At 39.0% G+C, this 24,692-nt stretch overlaps 1 protein-coding gene across 1 annotated transcript in view; it reads left to right on the forward strand.

Annotated features, from left to right (window-relative positions):
• LOC146583296 (uncharacterized) overlaps window positions 1-24,692 on the forward strand; it is a 140,464-nt gene that overhangs the window by 74,751 nt on the left and 41,021 nt on the right. Inside the window, exons 6-8 of the mRNA XM_085269711.1 lie at window positions 4,178-4,291; window positions 6,105-6,250; window positions 8,971-9,054. Coding sequence (XP_085125837.1) covers window positions 8,980-9,054 — 75 coding nt within the window. The 5' untranslated portion in view covers window positions 4,178-4,291; window positions 6,105-6,250; window positions 8,971-8,979. The remainder of the gene's footprint in view (window positions 1-4,177; window positions 4,292-6,104; window positions 6,251-8,970; window positions 9,055-24,692) is intronic.

The following is a 24,692-nucleotide window of genomic DNA, read 5'->3' on the forward strand; positions in this document are numbered from 1 at the left end:
CACGTATCATAGAACAAATCACCCTTAGGAATCAGTTTTCTTGATTAACAACAGAAAGTTTTGCTCCTGTTACCCCTTGACTGGACTTTTAGCCCCGTCCCTTAAAAATGTTCCTTTTGGGCATCGGATCTCCAAGCAGCAACTTAAGTTTAAAAATTTAAAAATATTGTTCAGGGTGATATGCTAGTTCTAGAGGTTAAACATAGAGGTGGGACTCAACACACAATTTTAACCTTTTGCAAAATGCTAAGCATAGCAATGAAAAATATTGTATTTTATTACCTTTTTTTAAACTGCAAATTATGTCTGCAAAGATAATCTTTGTCAATATCTGTTTTGTCCAGTAAGATAAGGTTATTATCTTATAGCAGTTACTTTTTTTTTGCTGCAGAATGAGATTGTTAAGCAGTCTGTGATCTGTGAATATCACCAGAATAGAACCAGCTGGCACCCAGGTGCGTCCCCTTGAGTTGTGCTGATTGATGAAGACTCTGGCAGTCTCTCTGAGATGCAGCCATATCGATATTTGATGTCTCTGTATCGATACGATATCTGTACACAAAAATATTCTTATATCATATTGTTATGCTATTTTAATTAACATATGATATGAATATTTTAAGCTATGCACAAATAAAATACGGATTAAATACCCTACATTTATACAGGTTTACTCACACATTGCATACATGGGGATTTATTTATTTATTTATTTTTTTTGAGGAAGTGTCTGATGATTATCCAGATGAGCTGGAAAAAACAATCAAAAATCAAAAGCACACACACAGTCACACAAACCATAGCACCCTCTGCTTAGCAGCAGTGCTATACTTAAGAACTGGTATATGCGGGGGGGGATTGACTTCACTCAATCTGATCATGTGTGATTATTGATATGAATATTTCTGTGCTATTGTTATATCTTTTCTGAGCCACTTAATTTTGGTCTTTCAACCATATCTATGTTTTTTTTTTTTCAGCTTTCTTTTTCTTTCCACTGGCTGGTGGCAGCAGGGAACTTACTATGCATTTCACGTTGAACTGAGAGTATGTTGCTATGGTGGTTGCTAGGGATTTAGCCTAGAGTGACGTTGAAAGTCCAAATATTAAAGGTGTCCTTCTGATGCAGAGGAAATGGAAGGTGTGAGGAATGAGCAATTGCCTCAGAGTTTTTTTTTATGTGCCCTTTCATTATCATGCCTCTCTCTTTTGAAATAGCGGAATTGATTTTCAAAAAGCAAGAAAGGAGTGTATATAAAGGCACACGCGACAACAAAAGAGGAAAACATTACCTCTGCATATAATGCTTGTTCATTCTGGCAAATATTTAACAACCACTCAGTATCATCTTCTTAATGAACATGATAATCTTATCTGCTAAAAGGATAACAGAAACATTTGTATGGCCATATTTTACAATTATGTTTTTCAATCGTACCCCTCTTCCTAAAATACTCATTCTTAAAATCCTGTTCAGTAGTCTTGATCTGTCCTTGGCATTGAAAGATGTACAGATGGATGGATGGATAGAAATAAATAATAAAATAATAAAGGCATCTAATAATATGGCTAAATCAAATGCCAAAAGAGAGGGATGGATCAGCCTTTATAGTCTTGTTGTCTATTAAGAAGGGAAGTTGGACAGAAATGTGTTTTTGAAATCATTTCTTTCAATGTGTTTCCTAGTTCTTTGCAAGACATATATGGCAGTGAACAGGTTTATAATGCCCTGCTTCTGAAATTGTATAAGAAAGGAAAAACAAACTCAAGTGAGCAGGCAAAGTATGATTTTGGTTGCTTTCAATGTAGTGAATTAAAGTGCTTTGTGGTAATACAGCTATATGGGCTGAGCAAATGGAATTACCTTACTGTTGGATAGTGGTATTTGCTATAATACCATTAGCTCTAACTTTCCCTTGCTTAACAGCTTTGCTGGTAAATTCTATTAAAAAATTAAGAAAGAAAGAAAAACATAAAAGACACTCATACAGATAAATAAAAGCCAAAGTACCTGTGTCAGTGATTTTTTTTTTTTTTTTTTGCAGATGTTGCGTGAATGTTTTGTTTTTGTTTTGCTTAGCAGTTAGCATACACAGTTAGCATACACTCACAGGTTTTTGGACAATGACACTTTTTTTTGTCATTTTGTCTCCAATGGATTTTAGTCAAAGTCAGATTTATTTGTATAGCACATTTAAAACAACAACTGTTGACCAAGGTGCTGTATAATTAAGACAATTAAAAGAAATAAAAACATAGGGAGATATGATAAGAGTTAAGAAAAAGAATCATAAAATTAGAAGATTTGAGTGAGAAATTTAAAAAAAAAATAGTAATACAAACTCATTCTGATTTAAAAGCCAGGGAATAAAAGTGGGTTTTCAAATGGGTTTTAAAAGTGTCCAATGTTGGGGAGGTTCTGATGTGAAGGGGCAGTTCATTTCACAGTTTAGGAGCAGTCACAGCAAAGGCCCGATCTCCTCTGTGCTTTAATCTGGACCTCGGGACAGCCAGGAGCAATTGATCCGCAGACCTCAGTGATCTTGCAGGAATGTACCAATTTAAAAGATCAGAAAGGTATGAGAGTGATGAGATCGATTTTAGGATCAGTAAGTCAAGATGGCCATGGGTGTACCCCACCTCTCGCCCTGGTAGCTGTGATATGGTCCAGCCCCAGTTCAAGGGGTTTGAGAGCTTTATGGCAACATATGACCGGTTCCCTCATTATTCTGTTATTAATTAAGATGCTAGAATATTTAGAGTATATTCAAAGTGTTGAACTTGTTTTTCATAGCTTTACACTGGAACCCTCAGTAGGAGGTTATAATATAGATGTGGATGCAAGTGATGGCAGAGATGATTAGGCTGAAAACCCAAATCAACAATCTGGTACCTTCTTGAAAAGATACAGTGGAGAAAACGGCTAAAAACTAGATGATCGCAGAATTCTTTCCTTGATTAAGAAAAATCCCTTTACAACATCCGTCAAAGTATAGAACACTTTAAGGCATATAATTATCACAATTGTCTACAATTAGTAGATGTCTTCATTAATGTAAATAGAGAGGTTTTATAGCAAGTGAAAACTACTGGCGGAAATCCAGCATGGGTTCTAGACTTCAGGCAGTCATTGACTGCAAAAGATTGTAATCTAGTTACTTAAAACAATCCTTATATTTTACTTTTGAAAAAATTAGAAACTCTAGGATTATATATAAAATGTCTGTAGGTTTTTTTTAACAGTTAATGTAATACTTTCATTAAATCCCTTTAATTAAAGCTTAAAGTGCACTTTAATCACATCTTGGCAATTTCATTTAAAATCCACTGCGGTGGTGTACAGAGGCCAAAATGATATCATTGTTGAAATACCTCTGAGATTCTATGTCATCTGTTTTTGTGGGAAAGCTCCACTGATATTATGAAGTTCATAAAATACATTTACATCTTGCGGTGTTATCCTGAATGTGGTAAAGGTGTACTGTCATGTTATCAATTTGAAGCTAAGTCTTTTGAAGGTAACTTATTAGAACCTACAGACCTTAAAATGCAACTTCTCTTCTGTTTCTTTACTCCCAACTTTAAGTATTGGGGAACGATCTCCGGTTTCTTGACTTAAATCTCTCTCCTGGAAATTAGAAACACAACACTCACAGTGTTAGCAAACTATCAGTGACAGTAGCTGTTTGCTTTCTATAATATCTTTGATTGGATGTTTGGATTCTTCTAAGTGCCTTTTCTTTTTGTATGTGACTGCTTGATGCAAAGCCTTATTAAGCCTGTGGCAATCAATAGCAGTCTAAATGATTATGTCTGTTGTCTAACTCAAAGGCTTAAGGCCTGGGGAGGAAAAGACCTGCCCTGCCCTTCCTCCCACTTTCTCTTGTACTGTGTTTCTCTGTGTTGTAGTCCACATCTGTAGCAGCCATCACACAACCTCAGGCAGGCTAGTTAGCCCAGAGAAAAGAGCCTGAACCCCCGATCAATAACTTTAGTCTTGTCTACCTAATTGCTCATTGGTCAACATTGGCGCCAGACTATATGTAAGTGCTGTTCGCCTGACTGATCGACTTTGGCTTTCTACCACATCCCGCCTAGTGTTGGGCTTACGGTATGCCTCTGTCTCTTCTCTTTTTTCTTGTGTTCTCGGCTCTCTTCACCCATGTTCGGAATGGAGAAATCCGGATCTGGTCGTCCCCTGCTCAGCCACTCAGCAGGGATGAGACTGTCCACAGACTGAAACAGCATGTGCTGCTTCTGTCATCAGGCCCGTGACTCCGAGGCTGCTCAGGTAAATATCCGGGTTTAATGACGCACGGGAAGATTAGCCAGTTGCTATGGCTCACAATTTCAGTGAGCGCCAGGAAATTAGTCAGTCTTGCTTGGGGTTTTGTGAACGGCTTATTATATGATCTAATGCAGACGCACTTTATGAGTGTGGTGCAGTATGGAAAGGGCAGTATTGATTGTGCTCATTGTGAATTATGTGAATAGATAAAAGTGTGAGTGTGCATATATATTAGGCAATTATGCGCTCAGGTGCTAATGTAAAAAATCTGCTGAATAAATATGAAATATGCCTCTATCAGCATCCGACTGGTGTCCCCTGACACTAGTCATTTGAGATGATAATTGGGATAGTATGTTTGCCTTGTTCTGATGAGATGAGATATTGTGATGGTTCTCTCAGCCTCAATTTAAATGTGTATTGATCAGTGTGAGGCTCTGGACCTCAAATCAAAACAGCAGTACAACCCATACTCTTGCATGTACTCGGTTTTTCGCATTATATTTTCAACATATCTTGAAGTCCTCGGACATAAAACATCCTTTACTGTGTCGCTTAAAATAAGATGCTCGTTTGTATTTGTTCTCGCCCTCTTTTTCCTGTAGTAGTGTGCTAATGTCATGATTTAAATGAAGTATTGATCAGTTTAGGAGGGGAGAATAGAGAGAGAGGGAGCGATTGTGAGAGAAAGAAAGCAAGACCAGGGTTATCGGTGTGGATCGCACACAGAAAGAGAGTGCTAACGGATGAGACACGTTTTAAGCGATTTCGTGAAATGGATTTCTGCATAATTTTTATCTTTAATTCAGGAATAACCGTCAGACTTGTTTGACTTGTTCCGAGAAGCAATAATGGACAGTGAGATGAGATCAGAGCTTCGTCGAGAAAAAGGAATGGGGATAAAATATTTTTTTAATTCTTGTTTTTGATTGGTTTCATGGAGTATTCTGTATGGTTTGTCCTGGGTCTTGTTTGAGTCTCCATCTTGCTTGGGACTCCCTCTGCATCAGCGACACTGCAGCAGCATCAGGCAGACTGGTCTAAAGCCTACGATCTAGGTTTGTTTGTCTTCCGTTTGCTATCCTCCCTTCCTTTCACCCAAGCTCCCTCCTCTTCCTCTCTTTCTCTTGCTCTCTCACTCTCTCGCTCTCTCTCTTTCTTTCTCTCTCCCCCCTCCTTGCCTTCACCTCTTGTGATTTAGCACAAGAAGGTTATACTAATTAGCGGCCTGTTTAATATGGTTGCCACTCTTACTGGTCAGGGAAATGTTTGTTTGTGTCCTGTTTTACAGTCTGTCTTATCCTTGCGAGACTTCATGCTGAAGCAGTTGTGTTTTGTGTGTTGCTTCAGGATTTCCACATATTGTTACACTTAAACACTGTTGTGTTATCTTCTAAAAGTTATTTTGTTCAGAAATCTTTTGTGTGACAGAATCTTTGCTCAGACAGTTTTAGCCTTGTCCTTTTTGAAGACTAAGGCAATGCAGCGACTAAGGTTCCATCTAAGCCATTGGATTGCATTGTTTACTAATTCGGTGTGTGCATTTGAAATGTTTGTTTAAAGAGGCATTAGATTTAAATAAGAAAATGAAGCTTCATCCTCTGCTATAGTCATGACAGAATTAGCAAAGCCATAGGCCTGCCCAAGAAGCACAGGATTCTGCCTGCATGTGAGTATCTACCTTGGAGAATCGGAACCATGGTGCATTTTAGCCTTAGCTACAGAGTGAACAGTTTGGCTGCACAGACAGTGTAGTCTCTGTGCACTCGATTGATTTTTCCCTTCTTCTCGGCGCCCTGCCTCCTTTGTGGTTTAGTAGCTGGACATCCTGAAGCAAGGATCTCTCAGTTGCTGCCCGACCTACACGAGAGCTGACTGGATCTCGAGAGGAACAGTCGTATGCAGCAAAATTAGAAGCAGCTACAGAGTCCAACTCAGCAGGCCCAGGAGCGGCACAGTCAGGTATAGTGTTCCCTGCTAAGCAAAGGTTTTTTGTGTAATTTTTTTTCCCAGTAGGCCTCAGACTCAAACCCATTATGCTTCATGTACCTATCTGTGTCATTTTTTAAAGAAGAACAACATTTCGATAAGCACATTGAATAATTTGCATCCCATTGTTGCTTCATATTGATTAAATGCAGTTTTCTGATGTCATCTGACCTAGACTTGTGTAGCTTTGCTGTGGAAATAAAGTGTTTGTATATTTATAGGACTAAAAAGCACGTTATTTTAAGAATGCAAATTTTTTTAACTTTAAATTTAAATGTATTCATGCAGAGTGCAATTTTTCTCACAAACAGTTGCATATAATATAGAAGATATATACCGTAGCAGTGGAATCAACAAGCATTTTGGCAAATAGTCAAATTCACAAATATATGCAGCCAACTTTCTGGATTTTATGGATGCCTTTGGTTTTATTCTCTAAGCCATAGAGAATAAAATGCTTCTTGCCACCTCTAAAAATAAAAAACTATACAAATTTAAGAAAAAAAAATATCTTATTCGCTGACTGTTCTGAGGGGACTGTTTCACTTGTTGCTAATCTTCAGGAGACAGACTGTTTGTATTGTATGGTCATACTTTAAGTGTTTTCAGCTGGAAACGTTGTTGTTGTTGTTTGTTTTACCTGCTCCCCGTAATTTCTTTGTTTTCATACTACTCTTACAGCCATCATTGACCATAATAATCCCCCACCATTTCACTCATGATTATCAAATCCTTTAGTCTCTCTCATTGAAACACAATATGAGTAACATACTGTCATTTGTTTCTGGAATTAAAACATGTAACACATTCATCATTTCATCAAAAAAAGATAAAACGTATTTTAATTCATGTAGTCTGAGAGGGAATCCAGACTCCAGCAGCTCCTCTGGGGTATGTTTTTAGGTTTTAGACGGTGTAAGTCACGACTCGCTACACTGGCCTATCCCAGTTGATTAAGCAGATTAGTTTCATCTGGAAGACTGGATTAAAAAAAGAAGGAAATCTGACCACCAATTCAATTTTAGTCAAATTAAGCACCTGCCTGGGCTGATCTGTTAGTGGTGTAGGGGAACTGCAGGCTGTCTATTTTGAAATTCTGGCGTTTTTTGCTCACTAGATTCTTGGCTGCTGTAGATTTAATTATGTCCATTAGGAACTAAACTGAATTAAACTTGAAATCAGTTTTTATAGGGTTACGGTAGAATAAATAGAAATCAATACTATGAGCTTAGCACAAAAAGTAAAGAATTTTTTTTATCTTTGTTGTAAAAATGTTTCATGGGAATAAATATTATACTGTTGAAAGGCCAGTTTATTTCCCCGTAAATGGTGCCACATTTGTAAGGAAAATGCATTTATGGGTTAAGCAACAGAGTTGAGTGTTTGGGTTGCACTCATGAAAAACTTGCCAAATCGTCTCTGCCATTGCCAAACATCTTAACATCATATTGACTGACCTGGTTAGGGCCATACCATAAGGCAACTTCAAGCTACAGTTCCTCAAAACCAAGTTGTAGCATTACTTGGAGTAAGCTTTAGTACCATCTCCAAAATGAAGGCTAAGTTCCATATAACAGGGGATGTCAGAGACAAGCCGCAAAGTGTCCCAAGAAGACAGCACTACAACAAGACTGTTTCCTCACCCTCTCAGAACTTGGGAACCCTAGGCAGACTTCTATAGATTTACAGTCAAGGTTTGCAAGATAATATGGCCGACGAGTCTCCACCCAGACAATCCAGAAAAGAGTGCACACAGCCAAACTCCGGTCTCACAGGACTGCCAGGAGGTCTGCCATTGCCTCTCACTATCTGGCCCTTTTGTGCTGGTGTTGCCAACATGTGCACTGACACCTAAACATGGGGGGGAACGTTAACTTCAGCACCGAATCCAAATTCTATCTTCGGCAGCAATCTCAATGCAGAGACTTATCGAAATGAGAGACTGAAACCAGTATAAATCCCATATCTCCACAGTCTTGGACCGAACTCTATCTTCCTAGATGACAACACTTGTCCCCACAGGGCAGGGTTTATCAGAAACTACCTCCAGAATCTGGGAGTGAAGAGGATTGAATGGCCTGTCTCCAGTCCTGACTTCAACCCCACTCAACACTTGTGGGATCAGCTTGGGCATGCTGTTTGAGCCATAGTGACTAGCACAAAAACATTCGCTGACTTGCAACAAACGTCATCGAGCAGCATTGTGTGACCAAGCTGGTCACCAGCATGTGGAGGAGGTGCCAGACTGTTGTGGCTATGTATGGTTCTTCCATATGTCCCTGTTTGTTAAATGAATAAAATATTAAATTGCCATTATGTTTCGTTTCTTCAGACGTCAATCATCTAATCCAATAAATGACACCAAACAAGCTGTTTGGCATTGGCAGAGAAGATTTTAATGGGCACAACCCACATACTCAACTCTGCTCTATGCCTACAAATGCATTTTCCAGATTCTTGCAAAGAAGCATTGTTACAACAAAGAAATAATCAACCAAACGCAAATGTGCTAAGTTTGTTTGTTTTCAAATCGGATTTAATTGTATTAATGTTTGAAACAAACGCTGTCAGTCATATACAGAGGATGAGAACCAAATATCAAATGTCAAAGACATGCACTTGTGCTGTTTTGTATAGGTCATTTGAATTGTAATATTCTGCAGTACATTGACACCATCTTTTCTCTTTGTCAGCTGCAGGTAATGGGTGCCTGGTGCAAATGGGAGCAGAGAATCGAAGCACTAATGGAGTGTAAGCAGCAGAAGTGGAGCTCTCAGGTCAGATCTTGAAGAATTCACCACCATAGTTTCTGACCAGCACGCTCCATGCACATGCTTCTGAATACATCCCCTTGTGCAGGAATACACAGACTTAACAATTTTCAGAAAACAGGCTGTGATATGAGATTATACTGCTTGCTTTAGCTGTTTTATACTTGGCTAGTTTAACATTGGACTTACGCTTTCATAGACGAATCTGGCAATATTTAGTGCTCGTCTAGCCTTAGTAAGAGCCTCGCATGTATTAGCATAGATTTGGGTTACAGGGGTAAGATTTACTTGCTCTTCTGATGTTACTTTCAAAATGCTGAAAGAATAAAAATGTTGCTAATTACAAAAGACTTACAAACGATTTTTTACTATTCACCATATTTTTCTGTTTTTTCATTAGTTAAAACATGGATAGATCTTTTTTTGTGTTTGGTTTTAGACTCCAGCATCTCCTCTTGCATCAGTTTTCAGGCTTTAGAAAAATGTGGCCTTTCACAATAGTCTTTGACCAATCACAGGTATTTCTTGACAAGGACTGAGTGTGAAATTTTTTTAGAGTGAGAAGTTGGGAGTTTCTTATTTGTATTATTTTTTTTGTTCTATTAATACTTTTTTTTTCTCAGTACATCTCATCAATGAATACATGGAATTTCTCACAGATTCTAGGTTATTTGCAGCAGCATGAGCATACAGGAAATATTAAAAACCTGCCTTATAGTATTTTTGAGAAAGAAGTTCAGCACGAGTTTTGCAGTGCAATCTGCTCTCCTGCCAAATTCTGAAAATGAAAATTGTTGCAAGTGGTGAATGGATGGTTATACCTGAATCTATTGGTAATACATACGAGGTTCAAAGTGAGGCTAATATCTGCCTGTAATTTAACAGGATGCTGACCATGCACTGTATTGTTCTTTAGAAAACTTTTAGTCACTGAGTTCTCTTCTGGTTATTTTTAATCTGGGATTTTGCATCTCTTTCATTGCAAAACTACATTTACCAGTTTTCTCTACTAACCTGTTGCATTCATTTGCCAGTGAAAACCTGTATAGAAACATGAGCTGTTTTACAGAAAGTATCCCCTGAGCACGAACAAAAAGTTCAGCAACAGCAGCCAAGCTGTTCGTTCAGTGAAGCCTATAACAAAATGATTCATTGTCAGCTGTGCAGATATGCATTAGCCAAACCTTTGCACGAGTAGCTCAAAGAGGTGCTTGCAATCAAAGTTCCAATCGGCTCTAGATGTATTATGATAGTCTGAACAGAAGAATAGAAGTTTTAGTTTCTCTGTAGACCAAACGGTAATGACAGAATTTCCACAGGGTGTGAAACACGAGTATTTTAAAATGCTGAAGAGAAGCTATCAGTGCAATAATAATCAGTTTGCTTTATTTTACTTTGTTTAAAACTGTAGCAGCAATTCATCATTCATACATTTAAAAAAAAGAGAAAAAATTCTAGTAGCTCACAGTTTGAGACACGTGGTTAAAACTGTTTCCATTGTTATAAAAAATGTGGTAAGGGTTGAAAAACAATAAATAATGCACACTTTGCAAAATACTTACAAAATATTCACCTTTTTGTATGTATTCTGTATTTCTTGGTGGCTTCAAATGCCTCAGCCATTGCTATTAGATAAGATATAGAAAAACCAGCATTTCCACTTTCCACCTCATCTATTTGTCATTTCCCTCACTGTTTGTCTGATTGTGCTGTTGTAATGAAAAGGACCAGGACAACTTCATTTTAATGCCCTTGGTTTTTCATTGAGGAAGATTACACTGAAATTAGATTTTAAATCGCACATGAGTGTAATGTTTGTGACTTTTTCCATTTAAAACAGGCATTTACTCTGTCAGGAACTGGCAGGTACATTGATGAGATTGCCATTAATTTTCATTGACTGGAGTAAATCACCAGGTTGCACTCTCAGGATATCAGAATAATACAGTATTCCCCCGCCTTTCTGTTTGTAGACAGCCATGTTTTTTTCATCCAGTTTTTAAAGACAACTGCAAGGAAGTTTTTGAGAACATTTTACAATGACCAGAATTTCTCCAGTAATTAGTGATAAAATCGGGTCTGATTATCATTTAAATCACGATTATAGACTAATGTAGTATGAGTAAACTTGTAAAACAAATAGTTGTTCTTTAGTGAATACATCAAGCAACTGCAGTGCAATCTGTAAAAAGTGTGGGGTTTTTTTTAACCTTCTTTAGCAGCAGTATCGCCATCATTTGTTTCTTGTAGCTTATTATCAGAGTTAAACAATGGCATGGTGGGATTTTCAACCATTTCTCACTACAAAACTGTTCAGCTGTGCTCATGAATATTTCTGGGTGTCTTGACCAAAAAGCCTTCTTCCGGTCATGCCACAGCATTTCAGTTAGTTTAAGGTCAGAACTCTGAGTTGACATTTCAAAACACAAATTTTCTTTTTTATCCATTCTATTCTTTTCTCTTTTTTAAAAAAAATGTTATTATATTTATATTTTTGTTATGTCTTACTGCATCACCAACCTCCTCCAACCTTCTGGCCGTGGACTACTACTATGTCATCCTCCTGTAAAAATTTCTTGATATTCACTTTTCCCTCGCTGATTGCAGGGCATCCAGGCGATAAGATAGCAAAGGAGCTCTAAAACATGGTGGTTCCTCTTTAACAGGTGTTTTGCTGGTGGGGCTGGTGATCTGCAGGCTCTTTTTCTTAAAGGTAAATCTTTTTCTTTGATCCATAAAAAATAACTCCAGACGTGTTGTAGAACATTTAAGTGGTCTCACAAATTTGAAACATTTGAACACTTGAAAAATAGAAAAACTTAATAAAATGTACATGTTGAATATCACATAGGAATACTATGATTTACTCAATGAAAACATCCCATCCCAAGTTGCATGTTTCTCATACAAGTCATGCTTACTTCAGTTATCTTTAGAAATCAAAATAATTCAAGGAAGCAATTTTGTAAGAGAAAAATTGGCCATGGAGTAAATCATGTTAAAACGTATAATGACATTAGACCTAAACAGTTAGAATTTCCGGGAAATTCATCCAAAACAATTTCTTTTCCGATTCTTTTCTATTAGAGCACCTCAGTAACTGGAACACCTTACTCCAAATAGCTTTTGGAGAAAACAGCAGGAGAGAAGTTCACATGCTTTTTCTGCCTGCGCTGTCAGTGATTACTCTGTACTCATTAAGTGATGACTTCCAGGAAACACTTTCTATGATTGTGACTTATATAGCTATAAGTCTTAGACTTATAGCTAGACTTATAGGTTTGGACGATATAACCTCAAGATCGTATTGATATTTGAATAAAATTCGAGATACAATATTTCTGAAAAAACAAAAAATGTTATTGATGTTCGCAGCTTGCAGGCAGCAGCAGTGTGAGTAAATGAAGTGTATCTTTCTTTTCCATTGAGTTACTGTCATTGACGACACACTTCCTAATTTGAAATATGAATCTATTGAAACAAGGTGCCAGCAGCAGCTGCATTATAGTGCAATAGTGGCGACAGCATTATATCTGGTGGCAGAACATAAGTCAAGCGTAAAAGTAGCCTAAGTAATGTTTTCCCTCTAAGTTTTAAGTAAAAATATAAATGAACTGCTTAACAATAACTAACTTAACCTTGTATCTCTTCAGAAGCTGCACAGTATTGTCACATAATAAAATAATAGAAAAATATTTTCTACCTGCGATGCCGTGTCTTGGGTCGAGCTTTTTAACCAGCTGCTTAAAGCCCTGTTTTTCCACCACGTTCCCACATCATAAATTTCCATACTCTGTTTGCGCTTCCTGTCATATGGAGTGCAGCTAGTGAGTGCCACAGCGACAGTCGGTCATTTGTTCACATTTAGGTTGCACATCACCAGCTGTTAGCATCTCCTCCTCCATAGCCTGCTTGTACTTGACGGTGTGTTTTTGCCTCAACTGGTGAAACAAGTTTGTTGTTTCCACCTTCAGTAGAAATGGTTTTCTTGCATATTTTGCAAAGTACTTTGTTGGAGATTGTGGAAGTAGATCATTGTTAGGTTCTGAATAGTCACTGGAGGCTGAGACGTGGCTCTTGTGGCTCTATCAGACATGCCTGGGATTTTCAATTGTTGTATGCTTTAGGGAACTTAAGGGTATGCCATTACTATGATGATTTCGCAATACAATATTTTCCTATTGCAAAAAAAAACTATATAGGTATTTTTGCGGAAAATATGATATGGCACAGCTTAAGTGATTCAGATAAACATCCTAAGAAGTCCTAGTAATTCCAAATAGATCACAGACTATGAACTGCAACTGTCATTTTGCACTTAAGTGAGTTTGTTGTTCAGTTGTAACGGCTTGGGAGAAAGACTGCAGAAAGTCCCCTAGTGGGGCTCGAATGTAAGGACGATGAGGATTAGCTACCGCAAAGATATGACGGAGTTATACAGTGCCAGGATAAGAGGGACAGATTGGGAGCAATTTTCTTATTAAAAAAGCATTTTAAAACAGAGGTAAATTGTAATTTTACTGCTAATTTTACAGGAAATGTGTTATATTTTACTTAAACAGGTCATAAATCTAATTCTGGCATCTAAAATGATGTTGAATATTTTTCCTGTGTCGTCATCCTGGACATGCACAGAATATTCATAGTTATTTGTGATGTCTACAGCAATACATACTGTACATGTCTTCACATTAGTTCCTTAGGTTTAGTGCATTGCCTCTCTCTCAGTTATCCATTATGGCAACACTGCATTATTTTATTCACTGGAGGTTTAGGAAATTGTATGTGAGAGAAAAGAGGATTTTATGCGTGCACACTGTTGCAGGCATACAGTAGAGGTTTTGTTTTCATTCACGCACATGTGCATTTTTTTTTTATTTTTTCTTTACACGTGTGTGGGCACATGTGGGTTTCTGGTATTCGTCTCCTCCGTCTTCGTGTCACCTTTGTTGACTTTGTCTGTGCTGCTGCAACACTGTGCCCTCCTGCTTTAATGACGCATATATCCTATCTCCAGTCGCTGCCTAATCCCAGCAGCGCTAGCTCAGGAACAGATTACTGCTTCCAGACACCAAAGGAGAGAAGAGTAGTGAAAGGTGGGGGTTGGAGGGGGAAAGAGATGCCTCAGTGATACAATATACAGGCAAATCGAGGAGGTCATCGCGTGCATGTGAATGTGCATACATATGTATGTACTTTCACATACAGATGGTTAACATAACAAACATAACCCACTGTGTTTGCCTCTTTTTTTTTTTCATACCGCATGTTCATTTTCCTTTATTTTTCCTTTAAGTGAAAATAACCACTGAATTAATTTAAATAGATTTATAGCATCTAACAATGCAACAGGGATTGGAAAATCTCCATAAATGCATTTTGTAAGAAAGTAAAATATAAAATAAAAGTTGTTGTTGTAAAGCAAGGACAGTAGAAATCTAATTGTTTTGCTTTCTTCTGACTTCAGACTTGAGCAAAGACCTTAGCATGACATGCAGAGTGCCCAACAAGGCTGCCTTATTCAGCAGGTACAGTTCTCCCAGCTGCTTACACAAGAGAGTCAAAATAGTGATTTTCTGTGTTAGGGCATCCTCCATATAGCCTTATTTTATTGTAGTGTTTTGTTCACATTATTATTCCCATTGCGGTTTCTCGGGTTGTTGTTGTTGGGTTTTTTTTATATTTACTCTTGGCTCAGCCAGACACTCTCTGGCCTGCTGGGCTTTTGTATGAACTGCTATACATGTTCTGCTTGGTTAGCTGCTACTTGCAGCTAATATGCACACTCAGTTTTGACGATTATTTAAACTGCATTTGATATTCTCTGAAAACATTTACATGACAGAAGCACCAGGATGGATAACCCTTCGTCACACGGCTGTCTTGTGGTTAATTAGAGATTTTCTCTGGCTTCTCGCGCAGTTGTAAATAATTAGGAGCGGTTTGTGCTGAAGTGGTATTGTCTGTCCAGCAGCTGCTGTCATCATGCCAGCTGCCTCCCAAGAACATGACTTTTAGGACCAATGATTGCTAATAAAACATTTGATTGAGAGAAGAAGAGAGTGAGAACCATAAACAGGCAGGATTCTGCCCTTTAATTTCGCCGTCTCCTGAGAATTGGCTTTGCTGTGCTGTAGAGTAGGTCCCACACACAAGCAGTTTAGTTGTCTGCCCAAGGACTGAAATTTAATTTAGCCAGTGTGGTGTTAGTGTGGCTGTATGTGCGTGCCTGTGCATGTGTTCTGTTTGTGTGTGTGTGTGTGCGCCCGTCGTACTGTCTTTGTATGTGCCCGTGCGTCTGTCAGTATGAGTCTGTTTTGGTTTTTTTTTTTTTTTTTTTTAGTGCTTCTGTGTAGAAAAAAAATATGCATGAACTGCATATTTAAGAGTTTGTGCTGTAGTGCTTCTGTGTGTTTGCTTTATTTTGTGATCTTTTATTCTCTAGTGACTTAATCATTTTTACACTGCTGGGTTACTGCACTACCATTTTACAGTGGTTGCACAGAGACGTTTATGTGCTCACACTGCTCTGTTGTTTTTGGATTTGAATTCATTTTTGTTTTTTTGTTTTTGTTTAAACTCATTTATTTATTTATTTTTTGATTATCACTGTAAACCTGAACAATGCTCCCAGTTACTGTTGGCATCATCAGTTAGTTGTAGAAAAGTTTTTGGCTGTAATTTACTTTAGAGTGTATGCTGATTGGACATTATAAAATATAACAGCTGAATTCTTTAACAGTAGTTGAGATGGGTTTTCCGCAAACTGGCTGCTTTGTAACTATGCTTTGCGTGTATGTGCGCGTCTGTTTATGTGTTTAGGTGCAGGTTCCTGATGAAAGCCCACAGCAGAGGCATATATCAGAGCTCCAGCACTAATAAAAGGCCAGCAAGCTGTGCTCCTCTCCTTCTGGGAACAGCGCTGCTTTTTACTGCTTCTCTGACAGCAAGATAAAGTGCCCTTCCAATTAGAAAAATATTTGGCCACATACCTTCCAACAACGATCCTAGGTTTTTATTTTTCATGCCATTTGATCAGGAATCCTTGCTATATTTTTTTATATATATATATATATATATATTTTTTTTTTTTTACAGCATGCTTTTTTATCATCATGTCCTGGGTATGCACATGCTAATATGCAACCCTCCCCACCTTCCAGCGGCACCATTATGCTGTATAATGAAATAATGGTGTTTTAGGGTATTTTTATTTTGGTCTTTGTTTCGTAAGGGTGGGGCTGCATACGCTTGTGTTTTGGTATGGATTCGGGACTGAGGCTGTGTGTGTGTTTTAGCATATTGCATGAGAGGATTCATGCTGCTGTGCGTGTTTGGGTTGATGTCATTCTTGTTGCCCCTGTCATCCGTCTCTGCCTCATGCAGAATTGTGTGCATATATACTTAACTGCTGACGCTAGTCTCCATCTCTGTTTAAGAATAGTGTAGCTAGATGCTCCCCCCCCCCCCCTTCTTTCCAGAGAGTGCATTAAAATTAAATTCTCTCTTGTTGTTGTGAAAAGAGGCACACGTAAAAAATAATTGGCTGTAGGAGAGAACAAAGGGCTGGCTCCTCTCTCCTCCCTGCACACCACAGCCAGGCATTAATACCAAGCCTGCTGCATTGTTCTGCTGTCTGCAGCCATCCCCCTAGCCAGACACTCAGCTCTGGAGAAGTCACTTTTAATGTCTGATAATCAAGGTGAATTTTCAAAAAGCTGCCATTTTCAAATGATGGTGTATATATTATGTGCAGATGGGAGTAGAGGAGCCCCGTTCAGTGAGAGAGAGTGCTTGGGCAATGCGAAGTGAAAGAGAGACACCTAAAGGCCTTCGAGGGAACTGCTGACTGATTTGTATCTTTCTATGAAGGATTGATGCCAGCTGGAATATCAGTGTCACTGCTGCAATTTGTCTGATAGTTTACTTTGATTTTTATTAAGCATGTTTTGTCTTTTTTCAAATGACACCGCAGTATCGGCTTTAAATACATGGTCTGTGTTGCAGCATGAATATGTGCGTCGTGTGGTTATGAAGTGTTAGGGAAATGTATTTCTTGAGTACAGATGCTGCCTGCTGTTGCTTTATGCTAAAGGGAGTTCTTTTGCAGCGTTATTGGGGAATCAGGCGTCTAGCAGCAGAGCAGTGGAACTCCATTTCCCTGCTACAGGGCACAGGCTCATCTTCCTATTGCTCCTCCCGCCGCCCCACCCCCTTTCCCCCCACCACTAGGTATGATTATTTCTCCTCCGCTCCACCGCACCATTATATTCCAGGTCTGCAGTTACCCCTCCCTGCTGTCATTTTTCATGGCATGTTTTTGCCCATGTGCAGCACTGCACATTTATACTGTGCCTGTGCAATATGTTAAGGAGGTGAATATATGCAGTGTGCAGAATGTAATAAGTATATATTTATTTTCTTTGCTGGTGATTTACTGGTTTTTCTGGTGCTTAAGAAGAAAGGCCGACTCTAGCCATGTATCTTAACAAACATGACTGCTGCGTATGCACTCGCCTCCAAGGCTTTTTACTCACCGGGGAAACCAAATTATACATCTGAGGCAGACTGGTTGTTTTTTCGTGCTATGACTGTTAAAACCCTTCTTAGTATTTTGGGATATAAGCCTTGCAAACGACGACCGGGTAAAGTTTCGGTAATTCATGTAGCATTTCCAGCAATGTTGGTAGCTGATCAAGTGATTGGTTCGTGCAATGTGTGCACTTAAAATACACCTCGCATAACTGACACCGAGCCAGCCAGCAAACCAGCCACCATCGGCACAGTTTGATCACGACTTGCTGTTTTCTACCTTTACCTCTACCCGCCTTCCCCCCTCCACCTCTACCCGCCTTCCCCCCCTCCAGTAGTCCTGGAAAAATATAGAACTCTCCAAAATCAAAACACAAATATACAACACACACACATGGCTGAAATTGACATTATGCTCAGAGGGGAAGTAGATCTAACCCTGTGAAACAGTAGGATTTAAATGGATTCTGTGCTGAGAGCAGCACGGTGCACAAGTCTCCCTCTGAGAGGCTGTCACAGTGGGAAACTTGCAGACTTGCAGAGACAATGGGGGGGGGGGAACCCTCTTAAAGATGCACTACCTAATTTTGTTATTGTGTCCAGTTATAAATGCCAGAATTTCCTCTTCGCTCACTTGTGATGAGTTTAAAAACATCAACAGCGAGTGGGAAACAGGTAGCAGGAAATTTGAAGGTGCAGTGGGAAACTACAATAACTATAACAAAATCAGGGAGTCCGCTGCAGACATGACATAAAAGTATGATCCAGTCTGTATGAATTGATTTTTGAAGCTGACTGTAGAAAAGACAGTTTTTATTGCACCACTTGTGAAATCAAATGGCAGCTGCTAACTTGCATACACTTTTGCTGACATAAAATTTTTCTTTTGCCACTTTTTATTAGAAGAAGTGTACTTTTTTTTTTTTTTTTTTTTTTTTTTTTACATGGACTATTATCATTATTTAAATATCTTCTGTCTTTAAATTCAGCCTCTATATACCACTGGCTATGGGCAGCTGTGAACATTATATTTTATTTTTTTAATCAAAAATAGTCCCGCATCATATTGTCGTACCTAGAAGTGTACAGTCAAACCAAACAAGGACGATCAAGTTGCTTCTTTGTGTTGATTCATAAAAACGTACAAAGCTGAATACATCTCAGGGCTCACACTGCCTGTTCATATCCCCCTACTATGCACCTAATACCTGATACGCTGCCTTGATGTAATATTGTTTATAGATAACTAGGTTTTGCCTTCAATGTGATTGCATAATAGCCAAGCATTCAAATGTGTGAGCTCTTTATTTCTTCCCTGGCAGTGCTAGTGGTAGCATTATTTTTCTCTGGGTGGTTGGAGGGCACACTTTCAAAGTGTTGATCTCAGCTGTGGTGCAGAATAAAGACGGGGAAAGGAAGAGGAGAGGGCCGCAGGCATTCTGATGAAAGGATGTGTGGGGAATCTGGAGTGTGGAGAGAGAGAGGGGCAGCATTTTGCCAGTCCAGTGTGGCAGAGCAGGTCTGGCTTCATGCCAGCCTGGGCACTGTGCCCACGAGGAGGCAGTGTGTGGCTAGTACTGACTGTAGCATAGAGAGACGAACAGATAGCAACAGAGAGACTAAGACACAAGTGCGTCTGTGGGGGGTGTTTGAGACTGACTGGCAGATGAGGTTTAGTTTTCATTTGCATATGAAGTGGTCAGGTTGGAGTACAGGAGGGTGGAAAACGGCAGGGAAGAATGAGGAGAAGGGCTAGCCAGTATTATGTCACAATCTCTATTACTGATCACCGGTGTATACAAGGAGCGTTGGTTAAACTTGCAGCTGAATTTGTATCCTGCTCTTACTGACGAGGAGTCGATGGAACAATTGGCACAGTTCATTTAATCAGGCTTTTGTTGTTTCATTTAATCATGCATTTGATTGCCGTTGTTAATTACTTTGTCTGCTGTTTCTTTATGCACTGCCTGAGTAAATTCTTTTTCTATGGGACGCAAATGTTATCTTTCTGCTTTGTATGCATTTACATATTGTTTGCCTTTCTACGTATTATCTCTCCCTCTCTTCTTCTCTCTCTCTGTTCTCCTCTTTGTATCCTTAAAATATTCTGCACACCCCTCAGCAGTTCCGCATGGCAGACAGCCCTAATATAATCTGTGCGTCTGAATTCTAATTTATACCGTCAGGATAAAATAAATAGTCTGCAGTTAATTATGGGAAGCCGGCTCCTGGCTTTGCCCCGGTGATTTATGAAGTGCACGTAGGCATTCTGCAACGCATTTTTCTTAATTTATTTTTAATCTGTCTTTCAATTAATTTAACCACAAACGTCTTAATGATGGCAGAGGGCTGCGTTAATGAGGCCTGTGAGGTAAAATGAACAGGCACTCGCCCCTGTGGGGTGGATGTTAGAGGCTTTGAGGATGGGGGTCATGCAGAGGGTCTTGTGCAACCCTAGCAGTTCAGTTTCCACAGTTGTTGTTTTTTTCTTTTCTTTTTTCTTTTTTTTTTTGTTAAGAGATGACAAGGTTAAAAACCCCAAATCAGTAGTGTTTCACTCAAGGAAGAGGATAAAGTTTTCCAGCCTATTTTCTTGCCTTTTTTGGTTCTGTTTGTTCAGGATGTGCCACAAAAATCTTTTGAATCCTTTTACTTACAGCAGTGAATACAGTACAGTGTCAGTTGTTGTCAATGATTGGCGCCTTCACACCTACCATCACTGTGCTTTAAGGTGATTCATTCAACTGTTGTAAAGGAAGTGCCACTCTTTTCCCAAACTACGCCTATTTTTCCAGTCATTTTGACACTGCTTGATTGTCCAATTCACATGTCTTGTAGACTACTCATGAATTTAGCCCATCAATAAACGTCATATTCACAGTGGAATCGAGTGAATCAATATTTGTTCTTTTTTTTTTCTTTTTTTTGTGACTAATGACTTCACAGTAACGTAGAGATGTAGCACAGCTCTCCCAACCTGGCTGTTTGCAAACTGACCAATTTGAGGAAGTGCTTTTTTTTCTCTATTGTGAGACTTGTGTGGCTTCACAACCATGTGTATCTTCTCTCTTGGCTCTCCAGAGCCTCACAGACAAGAACAGGCCTCATATGATTAAAAGCATTTTATCCATCGTTTCACCCCTTCTCAAATTAGACCAGCGTCTCCACTGCACTTGTTATGCACCAGCGTTTTCTGCTAATTGCCATTGAGTGCGTTCATCTCTATGCTGGCAGGGCCTGGTGTGAGATCGGTAGAGGCCAGTGTAACCGTAGTTGTAACTGTGGTGGTCAGCTACCAGACAACACACATCAGCCTACCCCATTAGGGACATCCACACACAGCTCCCCGAATCAGGATGCTCTCATTTACTTTTTCCACATCCAGCCATTTATCTCTCTTTTCTCTGCTCTCTAACTCCCTTCTTTCGCTCTTTTTAATTTTCCTCTCAAAAACAGATCCCACATTAAGCAGCCAAGCATGGCTTGGTGCAGTGCCTCTCCTGAAAGAGCAAAGGAATGATTTAATTTCTCCTCCTCTGTCTCTGTGGCCTCCCCTCCCTGCTCATACACAGATCATTACACACAAAGGCCTCATTTTCATCTCCCCGTGAGGGCACATGCAGGGCTTTAACTAGTCAGCCACGCCATGGCCATTGCTGACGATCAATACCTGTGGTCAGGACAGAGCACGCAGTGCTTCCTAAATAGGCCCTCCAGGTCCAACCATAAAACACCTTTGAGGCTAAACATGCCACCCCATAAATCGCCTTTATTTTATTTTTTTATTTTTTGTTTTCAGTCTCATGGAGGAGTGAGGGAGCCATCAGTAGAGTAACTATTGATCTGGAATAATGATGATTAAGAGGTTATGATAGTATCCAGAAAATACTGCTAAACCAAAGGTTCAGGGTAACAGCTGACTTGAAATGAGTCTGGTTGGCATAGAAATTAAAGCGTTTGGAGCTTCTCTTGATGATCAGCCAAGCAAAGGGTTAGGAACCTGTGGGCAGATTACATGTTTTGAAGTGTAAATGATTTGATAGAATAAGTGAAGTTGCCCAGTCTCACACCAAAACTTCACCAGAATCCTTTTCCTAAACCAAACCTAGGAATTTTTGTATTTAGATCATAGCAGGGGGATAAAAAATTACTAAAAGCAAAAATAAGTCTACTGGACACTGATACAACCCAGCAGAACTAACTGTAATGCTTAAGTTCAGGGTAATGATGCCTCATTCTACAGGAAAAAACTACCATGGGGTGAATGGTTGCATTAATATCAAAACGACGGGGAATATTTGCAGTGACAATCACAATTACCAAGAGAACTCAAAGAAAAGATTTTGGACCAACAGTGCTCTCCACCCATCATCATTATCAAATAAATGGATCCTTTTCCGACTCTCCAAGAGTAGCGTATAGAAAAACTGTTGAAAAACAAGAAAGGGCCCAAGTGATGGGGGTGGGAAGCGAGAACTGATTTCAGTTCCAATTATCTGATCCGTCATTGGGCTTCTCAGTTCCTCTTTGTCAGTGCTGCTGTATTTTTTTGGACAGTTGCGTGTTATAGAAAAGCAACATCAGACTCATCGTGTTGGAGCTTTTCCACAATTGAGCTACCTGCAGGGCTTTTTTCTACTGTATTCAGACTCAGATTTGTGTAACCTGTATGGGCCCAAATTTTCTATTGGACATACAATCAGACTCGGTAATAGCAGTCAAACTATCCAGATCGCAACGTTATTATGCATTTGTTGGACATGTCGGAACCAGTCTGATCTATGGAAGCACCACCTCAGAACCCACAGGGCATCCCAGAGATCATATGTTGGCATTACAATAAGGACCTAATTAAAAGGATAGTTTTGTTCTCATGGCTGTTTGGTATATATACACAACAGCAAAAAAGAATTCCAACTATGTTGTTATTGGATCCCAATTTAGCTGCGCTGGTTTTTCTCAAAACAAAGAAAAGTTACGGCAGAAATGACAAATATATGTAACATGCAGAATTTAAAGTACGCATTATGTTTACGGCAAACACATCAAGACCTGTGGAGATGGTTTAATTTAAATAGTAAGCTACTCACAATTGAGAACTGCTGAGATTTTACTCAGTTGGAACCTGAATGAAACTGAAGTAAACTGAGGAATAGTCACATCTAGTTTGTTTGTTTTTTTCTTCTTAATGGCTGCTTGCCTGCTTAGATTGTGGGATAGGTGATATATGGACCAGACGAAAGTAAACCTGGGGGCTGGCAGACTGAAAAAGAAAAATAGATGTGTTTCTCATCTTGCTTTTGCCTCCAAGGCTCTCAACTGGCCTGATCCTTACATTATCCAAACAGATAGCCAACAAGTTTAATTACCTTTGCATCCAGTCGCTCTCCCCATCCACCGCTCCCCACCTTGCCTGTGCAAATGAAAGAGAGGGACAGAAAGAAGAGAAGCATAATTACTTATTTTACTGGAGTGCTGCAGAATGCCTTTTGCCAAATGACTCTAATTCCAAATGGTTAACAAGATTTTTCTTTTTAATAGAGCCGAATCCATGTGACAGCAAATTGCTTTCCTATTTGGAGCCTTAATGGCTTTCATAGTTTGCACTTCCAATAAGCAGTAAACTCGGAAATTAATATTGCACACTGTGTTATGATGCAAATGGGAGCGAGATAGGAGAACTGTACCTTCATGCAGAAAGCTCTGATTAGATCCATAATTGCTCTGGTTGGATGATTTTTTTTTATTCATTTATTTGTATAATTTCTGTTCCACACACTTCACTCTGGCATCATTATCAGTGGCACATCTGCATTTCTGTATGTTGAATTTCACTTTTGAATGACTTTTAATAAAGTGCATACATATTCTAAAATTATAAATATGGTAATAATGAGTTATTTTTAAAAACCTACCACGCTGCTTCTGAGCTTCACTCTTTTCCTTTGTATTAAGTGATTCAGTATGAAAAACTAGCACTTTAAGTGCATCCTCAAGCAGACTTTGTCTTTCCATTGAGGCAGATACAAAGACTGAAACACCAGCATGTGGTTCTGTTCTAGTTTTAGAGCAGTTTTAATGCAAGTCTGCTGGTGACTGGTTCAGTTAGACTGGTTTAAGCCTTACATGCTAAAGCACCGTTAGAGCAGGCGCAATCTAAAAAGATATATTTGTGCAAGGTGCTTCTTAATTAACTTTTGATCCAAGTCATTTCATTTCCAATTCCATTTTACACATTCTCAAATATTAATCCTTGTCCATGCATAGAGGTTTGTATTCTTAATAAGGGGATCACAGAGTGGGACACAGTTCACAAATACACACATATATTCAGTGCTGTGATAAAGTAGTTGCCCCTTCCTGATGTCTTTGCATATTTGTCACACATGTTTCAGATCATCAAACTAATTCCAATATTAGACAGGGATGATCTTAGTGAATATAAAGTGCAGTTTTTAAACAATGATTTCATTTATTAAGGACAAAAAGCTCAAACTAAACCTACCTGACCCTGTATCAAAAGTAATTGCCCCCTAAACCTAATAACTGGTTGTGTGATCCTTGGCAGCAAGAACCGCAATGAATATTTCACATCACTGTGGAGGAATTTTACCCCACTTTTCTTTGCAGAATTGTTTTATTTCAGGTTTTTCAACTACGAACGACCTATTTAAGGTCAATTAAATATGAGTAAATATGATTTAACTCTGGGCTTTGAATGCACCACTCCAAAACCTTTCTGTTAGAGAGCAAAATTTATGGTTCCATCAGTTAGCCGTGTTGGTCTTAAGAAACTCCAGACCATCACACTACCACCACCGTGTTGACTGTTGGTATGATGTTCTTTTTATGAAATGCTGTGTCATTTGTATGCCAGATGTAACAGGACTCAAGCCTTCAACAAAAGGTTAACCTTTGTCTTGTAAGTCCACAGAATATTTTCCTAAATTTATTGTTTTTATTTATGTGATACGAGCCTTTGTTTTCTTTTTGGTCAGCAGTGGGTTTCACCTTGGAGCTCTCCCATGGATGCCGTTGCTGCCCCAATCTCTCTCTAATTGTTGAACACCGACCTTAACTCAGACCAGTGAGGCCTGCTGTTCTTTAAATGT

Source organism: Mchenga conophoros, linkage group LG1 (genome assembly GCF_057382185.1).
Source record: "Mchenga conophoros isolate Kocher_MC1m ecotype Shallow Benthic linkage group LG1, M_conophoros_male_GT1.1, whole genome shotgun sequence".
NCBI classification, from domain to species: domain Eukaryota; kingdom Metazoa; phylum Chordata; class Actinopteri; order Cichliformes; family Cichlidae; genus Mchenga; species Mchenga conophoros.